Source organism: Zingiber officinale, chromosome 7B (assembly GCF_018446385.1).
Source record: "Zingiber officinale cultivar Zhangliang chromosome 7B, Zo_v1.1, whole genome shotgun sequence".
Classification (NCBI taxonomy): domain Eukaryota; kingdom Viridiplantae; phylum Streptophyta; class Magnoliopsida; order Zingiberales; family Zingiberaceae; genus Zingiber; species Zingiber officinale.
The window spans coordinates 10,279,760-10,291,230 of NC_055999.1; the positions used below are offsets into that span (position 1 = coordinate 10,279,760).

General features: G+C 34.8%; 1 protein-coding gene across 1 annotated transcript; it reads left to right on the plus strand.

The window, feature by feature from the left end:
* The first annotated feature begins 10,259 nt into the window (after positions 1 to 10,259).
* Positions 10,260 to 10,912, plus strand: LOC122004155 (glucan endo-1,3-beta-D-glucosidase-like). The gene is made up of 3 exons (XM_042559083.1): positions 10,260 to 10,337; positions 10,523 to 10,775; positions 10,887 to 10,912. Exons 1-3 carry the CDS (start codon positions 10,260 to 10,262, stop codon positions 10,910 to 10,912), a joined length of 357 nt encoding a protein of 118 aa, XP_042415017.1.
* Positions 10,913 to 11,471: the final 559 nt, after the last annotated feature.

Sequence of the window (11,471 nt, forward strand, 5' to 3'; positions counted from 1 at the left end):
AACAGAGGAAGTGAGATTTCGGTGTTGACCAAAACAAAATCATCAAAAAGGAGGTTGACAAGTTACTGGAGGCAGGCAACATCTGGGAGTTGCAGTTCCAAACTGGCTGGCCAGTGTTATCCTATTTTCCAAACCAAGGAACAAGTGGAGAGTCTGTATCATTTTCAGAGATCTTAATAAGGCTTTCCCAAAAGATTATTATCCCCTTTTTATATCACCTAGGAAGGAAAAAAAATGCAATTATCTGTTCAGTTGAATTATAGAGTTACTAATAATGAGGTAGAATATGCGGCATCGATAGCTGGATTGCAAGTCGTACAGTATGTAGGGGCGGCTCGGATCTTAATTTATTCAAATTCTCAATTGGTAGCCCAACAACTATTCGACAATTTGAAGATCAATAATGAGCGACTCAAGTTATATGCAGAGGCATTGATAGGTTGAAAATTGAGTTTCAAGAAGTGACTATACAAAAAATTCCTCGTTGAGATAATCAAACAATAGATGAATTTGCTAAGTTAGCTTCTGCCATAATTCCCTAGAATGTAGATAAGCCTATTAAGGAGATAGTATTAGTGGATTGTATTGAGTGGTAGGCCGATCTAGAACTGCAAAGTGATTGGAGAGTGCTGATTATCTCATTCTTAGAGTAGGGCACTCTATTGACTAATTGAGAATAAGCACGCTTACTCAAGAAAAGAGTGAGTTGGTTCACCATGATTGGGGATCCGTTATACAAGAGAGCTTTCTCTTGTCCTTTACTCAAGTGTGTTGGATCGGATAATGTATCCTATATTTTAAGAAAGTGCATCAGGATTCCTATGGAAGTCATGCTGGAGGTCGGTCTCTCACTCAAAAAGTATTATTAGCCGGGTTTTTTACCAACTTTGCAGGCTGATGCAGCTTAGTTAGTTAGGACCTGTTTATCTTGTTAAAAGGATCAGAATATCTCACATTATCCTACAGAATTGCTCAAGACCTCTATTATTTCTTCTCCATTTATCCAATGGAGTATGGACATAGTAGGACATTTTCCCTTCACACCACCCTAGAAAAGGTTTCTACTGGTGGCAGTGGATTATTTTTCAAAATGGTGAATTTCGAACCTTTAACCAAAATAACTAAACAAATGATTATTAAATTCTTATAGCAGCATATTATTTGTAGATTTGGAATTCCACATAAATTGGTTTCTAATAATGGAAGACAATTTCAGGGCAGAAGAATTCGAGAATGGTGTATAAAATATAGTATCACACAGGCCTTTACTTCGTGGCTTATCCACAAAGCAATGGTCAAGATGAGTTAATAAACAAGGAGATTATCAAAGGGATTAAGACTAAATTAGATCATGTTGGAGGTAGTTGGGTGAATGAATTACCCAATGTGTTATAGGCATATCGTACAACTCCTCTAGAATCAATAGGTATAACTCATTTCCAGCTGGCTTATGGTGGTGAGGCTATAGTCCCGGTCGAGATTGTGGTGGAATTTGATTAGAGACATTTATATGATGAGGATAATGCTTATCGACGTCTTATGGAGTTTGACTTGATAGAGGAGGTTCGAGATAAGACGACAACTAGACTTATATCATATCATCAGAGAATGAGACAAAACTGTTACAAAAGGGTTATCCCTAGATTTTTTTTCAAATACACGACCTAGTCTAGAAACACATCAAGTCGGCCGGGGGCATTAATAAGCTGGAACCACAATGGGAAGGACCATACTAGGTGGTACAAAAACTTGCCTCAGGCTCATATTATCAGCATGATGCAAAGGGAAGAAAGTTAGAGCGACCCTAGAGCGTCAATCATCTCTAGCCTTATAGAATGTTATAAGTACGCCTGTGACTTACTCTTGTATGTTGTTCCATTTTTAATACATTTAATGAGAATGCAGGTGAATTATCTAGAAAATTTATGTAACTCCTGAGCAATCGGGTTTGCTTTACACAGTAGAAGTTGACTTTAAACCTTATATTGTGGAACTCGTCTTTAAACCTTATACAGTTGAACTCCAATTTAAATCTTATATAGTTGAACTCGACTTTAAACCTTATACAGTTGAACTCGACTTTAAAACTTATACAGTCGAATTTGACTTTAAACATTATATAGTCGAACTCAACTTTAAATCTTATATAGTCAAACTTGACTTTAAACCTTATACAATCGAACTCAACTTTAAACTTTGTATAGTCGAATAGCGACTTTAAACTTTACACAGTCGCAACTGACTTTAAACCTTATATAGTCGAACAACGACTTTAAACCTTACACAATCGATCTCAACTTTAAATCTTATACGGTCAAACCCGACTTTAAACCTTGCACAGTCGAACTATGACTTTAAACATTACATCCAGTCGAACGATGACTCTAAATCCTGTGTAAAATTTAGGTCCCCAAATAATCCAGTCTGTTTATTTTGTGCGACATTATATGCTGGTCCAGTTTATTTTTCAGTCCGGGATTTTTATTATAAAAGAATCTAGTAAACATTCAGTCTGTTTATTTCATGCGACATTATGTGCTCGTCCAATTTATTATTCAGTCTGGGATTTTATTATAAAAGAAGTTTGTAAACATTCGGTCTGTTTATTTGGTGTGACATTATGTGCTCGTCCAATTTATTATTCAGCCCAGGATTTCATTATAAAAGAAGCATGTAAACATCCGGTCTATTTATTTCGTGAGACATTATTTGCTCATCCAGTTTATTATTCAGTCCAGGACTTTATTATAAAAGAAGCTTGTAAACATCCGGTCTGTTTATTTCATGCGACATTATGTATTCATCCGGTTTATTATTCAATTCGGGACTTCATTATAAAAGAAGATTTTAAACATCCGGTCTATTTATTTCGTGTAACATTATGTGCTCGTCTGGATTATTATTCAGCCCGGGACTTCATTATAAAGATGCTTATAAACACCCGACCTGTTCATTCCATGTGTCCGCCCGGTGTATTATTCAACCCGGGAATTTATTATAATGGAAGATTATATATATCTATCCTAATTGTTTCGCTTGACATTATGTTTTCTCCCAACTCAATATTTAGTTTGAAAATTCCTTATGAAAATTACTTATCATTCATCTGGAGAAATATTTACAATACAAGTTGTTCGCTTAGATTGGTTCTTCTACTCATCCATTGTCGGAACTAATATATATTGCATGAAGAGCACTTGTTGGATCTATTTTTATCAGAAATATTGGTGATTCTAATGATTTACAAAGGGACAGGTAATATCTTGCAACAGTTAAGAATTATTTAATATCATTTTTGTTCAACAGTTACATATAGTTATAGGACATGATGTATGGCATGAAAACCCCTAGAGCTCTCTAAGGAGTCGGTGTTAATCTATAGATTGAATAAAAAGTTTTGGTGATAGATGACCACCCTCTTGTAGTTGCTAGATCACTCCCCCCGCTGCGTGGTTAAGTGTGCCAATTAATCTCGCAACTAATTTCCTTCTAAAATCAATAGAGTCAAGGTAAGCCTTCCTCCCTATCTCGATGTGTTCCTCTTCCCAAGATCGATAAGTGGATAGCTCGGCTCAAGCAACATCTACTTCAGCCTTCGCGGTGTTTAGTTCAGCCACTAGGAATTCTAGTTCGGTCTCTCGACAATTTAGTTCTTCCTGTTGCTTTAATAGCAAGAAATTCTTTATGGAAAGTTCTTGAGTCAATTCAGGGGACCTGGAAGTATGCGAAACTCTCAACTCTTATAATAAAGCACTCTTATGAGCTAGGTTTGAGAGGGCTTTATATTTTAGGGCTCTCACCACTTGGAGCTTAGATTTGCTGCCCTCTAATAAGATATCTAAATTTTTCTTGTCCATTTCTTGAGTCAACAGTAATTGGCGGCAGTTTTGTAAAGTTTTGTTCATACCCAAAATTGGTTCAGCCTGCGCCTCTATTTTTCCCTGTAAGTGGGTTATCTCATTGGCAGGAATAGTGGAAGTAGCCTCCAGTTCCCCACCCGATCCTTTAATACTTTATTGCCCTTTTCCATATCCCCCAACCAGTTGGCCCATATGTAGGCCCGATGCATAAAACTGGATAGAGTATTACAAAAGTTATATTTCGCAATAGTAATCTAAGAAAACTCAATCATGAACTTACCGTAGTGGCATTTCGATTGTATTTGTCAACATACTCTGAAATTGTAGTCTTTTGGGCTTGTACGTGCACTTGTGCCAAGGATTCGGCTAACAGACCTTTCAATTTTAGTATCCCATAGGGTGGAGAAGAAGCAGGGTCCACACCTTTATGAGACGGTAACCCATGAGATTGCTTGAACGAGCAGGGAGAACTGGTTGAAGGTGTCGGCCTTGAAGGGAGAACAACAGGGAGCTTGGGCGATGGTAAATGAATAACAGCTGATTGGACGGGTAGGGATGTTGATGCTTGATTAATTGGCTTGAGATTTTGCTCTAGCATTGGTCCTTCAGACACCCAAATAGTTGATCTCCTACAAGGGGTTCACCTCGAGCGAGTGACAGCCGAAGGAATGATTTAAGTTTGTGTTGAAATTGGTTAAGTAGGTAGAAGGGTGGTCATTGTCTCAGGGCGCTGCATAACTCGGGCAATCACATGAGACATAGGAATAAGAAGGCCTAGCCTCATCATAGTAATTGCAAAAAGATAACTGTTGGATTGTGAAAGTCACTAGAGGGGGGGGGGGGGGGGGGGGGGGGGATAGCGATCGAAAATTCGAAGTGAGTATGCACCGAAAAAGTAAAAATCACAACGCTAACAGGAACCAATTTTACTTGGTTCTGAACCTTCGTCGACTTCTACTCCAAGGCCCACAATCGTTGAGTGCTTTTGTTGGGCAATCACTAGTAGTTCACAAACAAGATTACAACAGTAGGTACAAGAACTATAAAAATGAAATACCAAAAGCAATAATAAAAAACTTGAACCGCAAGTTATCGGAGTAGATTCACAGCGTCGGAGGGGCAGAGCACAACATAGCAGTTGTAACAAGAAGTGTTGTTTTGATGCTCCGTGGAGGCCTTCTTTTATAGGCATTCTCTGGTCGCCCGGATCCCTTCCTGGAGCCCGGACTAGCATTTTCCAGAATACACTTTTTCCTATAAGAAAATGTTAGTTCAAGGCAAAAATAAAAGTTATACTACCCTACAAAATAAAAGTTAGTACAAATATAATAAAACAGGATAATAATTAGATTCCGTCTCACTAAGATCGAAATCTAGTCACAATCTCAACTTAGACTTTCGAAATGGATCTAAATTGGATCAACGCCTAAGTTCCCTTATTGGGAACACGTCCTCACCAAGTCACTCCCCTCTAGTGACTTACCATAACTTACCTGCCAGACGTCCGATCAGTCCGTCGACCCGTCTGGACTTCGTACTAGCTACCCGGTCAGCCCGTCGACCTAGCTGAACTTCATGCTAGACTGCCGGTTAGCCTGTCTACCAGTCTAGACTTCATGCCAGCTATCAGACCAGCCCGTCGAACAAGCTAGGCTTTGTGCCAGATGTCCGTTCAGCCCGTCGACCTGTCTGGACTTCGTGCTATCTACTCGATCATCCCATCGACCTACCTGGACTTCGTGCCACACATCCGATCAACCCGTTGACAAGGCTGGACTTTGTGCCAGCTATTAAGTCTGCCCGTCAACCTAGCTGGGCTTCGTGTCAGATATCCGGTCAGCCCGTCGACCAGTCTGGACTTCTTACCAGCTACCCGGTTAGCTAGTCGACCTAGCTAGACTTCGTGCCAGACATCTGGCCAACCCATCGACCAATCTGGACTTCATGTCAGCTATCAGGTCAGCCCTTCGACCTAGCTGGGCTTCTCCTGCATACTTCGTCAAAGTGCTAGATCACAATAAAATTAACTTGACCTATTTTGTCATTCATCAAAACCTTAGTTAGACTGTCAGTGCTAACCGTACCAACAAGAACGACTATGTTTTTGAGACTCAGGCTCTTTAACTCGGTTAAAAGAAATCTCAGCCAGGGCAAGAGAAGGATGTTGAGCAGAGGGTTGATCAGATATATCCGGGCTTGATGTTTCTTCTTGTGGCCTTTTGCGCTGAACAACTATAGGTGTCTCCTAGTTTAAGGAGCTGGAAGAGGGTTCTAGGATAGGCTCTGTGGGACGGAGTAAACCGGCGAATGCAGAAGTCTGCTCAAATTGATGCTCCTATAATAAATCTTCCCTAGCTTGTTTAAGACCAATTTGGTTAGCCGAGCATTTTTGTAAAGGAAGGTTTGAAGAATAGCCTCCGCTACAAAAATAAACACTGGGACAAATTCTTATGACTTTCTAAAACATTGGGCCAAGGATCATGTTTGAAATCTTTGGTCCCTTGAGAATGGCTTGTGGAACTCCTAGTGAAGCATAAACACATTGCATTATTATTTCATAATCCATGATGGTAAGCTATCAATGAAGGCAATGAATTATATCGCTGCACATTATCTAAATAACCGTTCAAATTTTAAAGTTACGTTGGGTTAATTTAGAATTTTCTTTTATTTTTGAAACAATCTCGATATTTTGGTTTATTTGATTCAGTCATGATTTTAAAATTCAGAAATTGATTAAACCAAATCGGTATCAATCAACTATTATATCTTGAGCATTCAATTGATATACCTAAACTAGTGTCTCAAAGAAAATCTCTAAATCACAACTTGACTCTTGATCGGTGAGTCCTGGTTCGACTGTCCTATAGCAGCCATATAATATGCAACATAAGTTGGTTGATATGAAAAGTTTGATTAATTTAATAATCGGCTGAATGAATCAATTTTATATTGGATCAATTTGTTCAATTTTATTGACAAAGTTTGATCAGCTTATTTATTAAAAAAAATGATTAGATTGGTTTTGATTTGTTCAATTTGATTTTAAATTGATTGCTCACCCAATAGTAATAAAGGATTAATATGTTATTCACACAGAATAACTAAGAAAATCTAAAAAAAATAATAAACACTACATCCAAATAAAAATGTCAAACCACTTAGAAACTTTGAATGAAGTTAATGAAGCAGACACGAAAAGATTAAATTAAAAGTTATATAGGTAGCCTTTGGTTCTTTCTTAGGAATCAAAGTGAGAATGAGAATCATAGTATTATATAATAGGAATGAGTATGAGCATGAATATCACTGTTAAAAATAATATTTAGTCAGTTGAATGTTTTCTATAAAAATAAATTAAAATATCCTATTATACCCTTAGAGGAAAAATGTGATAAAAAGAAAAATGTAAAAGAAAAAATAAAAAATAAAAAATAAAATAAAGACATAAAAAAAGACGTAAAAAATAGAAAAAAATCTAAAAAACATAAAAATATAAAAAATGTTAAAAAAATTTAAAAAATAATAAAAAATTGTGAAAAAAATAAAAATAAAAACATAAAAATAGAAAAATTTAAAAAACATAAAAAAAATTAAAAAACAAAAAAATATAAATAAAAAAAAATGTTAAAAAAAATTTATAAAAAAAAAAAAAAAGGTCAATTTTTTTTTAAAAAACACATAAAAATAAAGAAAGAAGTGAAAAAGAAAAAATAAAAAAAACGTAGAGGGTAAATAATAATAATAATAATAATAATAATAAACTTGTTGCATTACCTACATTGAAACAAACAAAATTTGGTTATGTTTTATTCTCCATAACCGTGGTTATATGATTACTTGGTAATCATATAACTAAGGTTATATGAGGCACGGTACCACTATGTTGATAAGAGGTCCCACTACCGAGACAACACCTCAGTCAACAGACCCCTCAAAGGGGGATTTATTTGTTGTTAAGGGGACTCGAACCCGGAACCCCAGGCAACACAAGTCTCCATGCTTACCACTTGGGATAAGTTACTTTGATAAAAGAAATCCTATGTTGGGTTATTTTTTTAACGTAACTGGCCCCATCGCAGAATGGCCCCCATAATCCAGAAACTCCAAAAGGGATTTTTTTGGAGAGGCACAGTACCACACTGTTGCTAAGAGGGATTGGACATGGCACCACAGGGAACATTAATTTGTTGCTAAGAGGACTTGAATCCAGCACCTCAGGCAACAGATGTCTCCGTGCTTACCACTAGGACAAAGGCACTTTGACGTGATGAGAGAGACCATGATGAGAGAGGATGAGCAAAAAGAAAATATGATGAGAGAGAAAGTTTGATGGAGAGAGAATGAAGAGAAAGAAAGTGTAATGAGAGAAAATAAGGAAAGAGAGTGTGTGATGGGAGAGATTGAGGAGAGCGAAAGTATGTTGAGAGAGAAAGTGTATTGAGAGAGAAAGTGTGATGAGGAAAAATGAGGAAAGAGAGTCTAATGGGAGAGAAAACATGATGAGAGAGGATGAGGAGAGAGAAAGTATGATGGGAGAGAATGAAGAGAGATAATTTGTGATAAGAGAATATGAGAAGAGAGAGTTTGATGAGAGAGATTGAGGAGAAAGAAAGTATGATGTCGAAAAATAAGAAAAAAGAGTGTAATGGGAGAGAAAGCATGATGAGAGAGGATGAGGAGAGATAAAGTGTGATGAGAGAGAAAATGTAATGGGAGAGAATGAGAGAAAAAAAATGTAAGAGATTGAGCAGAGAGAAAGTGTAATGATAAAATGTGGAGAGAGAAAGCATGTTGAGAGAGAATAAGGAGAAAGAAAGTGATATGAAAGAAAAATTGAATAAATATATTAAAGGTATTTTCGTCCAAAACATAATTCTCATTCTCATGCCCGTCAAAATCTAAAAGAAGATGTGAGTTTTATCAATACTCAAATTTTTGGATTTTATTTCAAAATTTTAATTCTATTTCTATCAACCATACATAAGTTTGAATAAATCCATTCTTTTATTTCCAAATCCCTATACCGAATGCCACTTAATTTCAAACTACCTAAAATACAAGACAATATACTTTTTTTATAGACTCTGATAATAAATATAGGAATAAATATTTTCAATAAAACATACTATTTATAATAGATATTATAATTATTTATTATTAAAATAAAAATATTAATCATCATATGATATAAATTATTTTTTTAATTAATTATAATCTTATTATTAAAAGTTGTATTTTTTTATTTATCCTGTATAAAATTTATTAATATATTTTTTATTTTATTTATTTCCTTTCATCTAATGCGATTAACTTTTACATTTAAAATTCAACTCCTTCATTTTGTCACAAGTGCATCATCTATAAATAGAAACATATCTATTTATAATAGATATTATAATTATTTTGTTATTATTTAAATAAAAATATTAATTATCATATCATATGATATAAATTTATTTTTTCATTAATTATAATCTTATTTTAAAAAATATATATATTTTTATTTATCTTGTATAGAATTTATTAATATATATTTTTATTTTGTTAGGACGCATCGTGTTTCAACTCTAAGATCTCATGTGATAATATCTCATGTCTCAATTATCGCAACACTCCGATAAGACTAAACTATCATGGTACATCCTGGAAGAGTAAGAGTTTTTCATTCAAAATGCAATCTTTAAACACGACTAATTATAATAATAAATTTTATATATCATGAGAATTTCAAATTGTAACAATCTAAAATTTTTTATTTTTCTCTTGTATAAAAAAAGTAAGTGTAATATATATAACTAATTATATAAATTCTATATAGTTATATGATTCATATTAATATTTAATTCAATTAGGAAGGTATCATAAATTGGATAAATTTTTTTCCTTGACTATTTAGTAAAGTCATTATCTGACTTTTTTTTTGTGTGAATATTTTATAATAATAGATAGATTTATCAGGATATTCTTATAGTATTTATGGGTTGACTCAATCTAAAATTTATTTAAATATTAATGTATAATTACTATTTGCATCTTTGTCTCCGCCTTCCCAATACACAAATGATAGAGTTCTCCTAGAATTTGTTTAAATATTAATGTATAATTATTATTTGCATCTTTGCGTTATATTAATGTAATTATTATTTGCATTTTTTATTTATATATTAAATGTCAGAATAATTATAATGAGTAGTTTCAAAACTTGGCACGGCTAATATTTTTCTTTGAATGACATTCTTTTCTAATTTTCCTTTCTTATTTACTCTGAGTCGAAATAGATAATGTAATAACACTCTTAATTATTTGCCTTTCTGTTTTTTTCCTCCCACTCCAAGTAGCGCTATATAAACCTTCTTCGAGCCATTTAAATCCATCAGCAATTCCGATCAAACAATAATGACGAACGTAGTGAGGAAGGCCATAAGTCTACTTCTTTTATCTTGGTTCCTCCTCCCGTGCCTAACGAATGGCTGGGTGAGATTCTCTCTCATAAACTCAAATTCATGTTATTTCTTTTCAATCTTTTGCCAGATAAATAATTATCATTTGATTATTTGATCAAAGTTGAAACCATCTAGAATTTTTTCTTCCATATTTTGAACTCTATGTCTTGTCATCAAGATTGATCTAATTGATGAATAAATTAATGAATGTGACAGGCAGCATTGGCGGCGAGATCGTGGTGCCTGTCCATGCCTGGAACGACAACAGAGAAACTCGTGGCGAACATCAACTATGCTTGCGGGAGCGGCTTAGCAGATTGTAGAGCGATACAGGAAGGCGGCCCGTGCTACTCCACGGACATCATCAAAGTGGCAAACTACGCCATGAACGTTTATTACTACAGCGCCGGGCATGAGGACTTCAACTGCTACTTCGATGGTTCCGGTCGCATAGTCTACGACGACCCTAGTAAGTTGATAATCAATTATTTGATTAAAATTGCTAATTAATTAATTTGATCAATTTGCACGCCTTTACTATTCTTGATTCTGATGCTTCGTTCACCTTTCTTTGTGGTAGGTTATGAGGGCTGCGTATATCCTTAATGAAGCAAACTGGATCCTTCATGAAGCAAGCTGGATTGCTTGAGGATACGATAGAGTTTGAGGTTTAGTTTGGTCGCACCAAAAATAAAACGAACAAATAAATATAAATTTGCTTACGTGTTTCCATGTATTAAAATCATTAATAAAGCGATCGTTTATCTCATTTTTTTTTAATTTTCATGCATCAGAGGGATAAATATAAGTATATATAAGGTCAAACATATTAAAAAATAATATCAGTGTACATATTTCTTTCACTAAATACAAAAATCAAATCTAAAAACTCTACACACGTCTCTTATGTTAGAAATAAAACAGATTTTTGAAACCATTTTTATTGTATCCGACAATTGTAAAAATTTTGAAAGGACTAAAACTTTTTACAGTTACTGGTACGGATTATAACGAGCGAGTACAAAAAATGATGTATTAGTTAAAGTTAAGGTGATGTGGTGATTAAAGTAGGGATAAAGGGCTATCCCGCACCTGGTTCTATTGATTGCTTAGTCTCTAAGTTTTTGGATCCCGCTCGGGTAACTCTATAGCAGGACACCCAAGC

Bases quoted from the DNA above. Each gene is read 5' to 3' on its own strand.
- LOC122004155 (XM_042559083.1), top strand. From the start codon at position 10,260: ATGACGAACGTAGTGAGGAAGGCCATAAGTCTACTTCTTTTATCTTGG. The intron at 10,338-10,522 runs GTGAGATTCTCT...TGAATGTGACAG, and splicing joins CGTGCCTAACGAATGGCTGG to GCAGCATTGGCGGCGAGATC. The intron at 10,776-10,886 runs GTAAGTTGATAA...TCTTTGTGGTAG, and splicing joins CATAGTCTACGACGACCCTA to GTTATGAGGGCTGCGTATAT.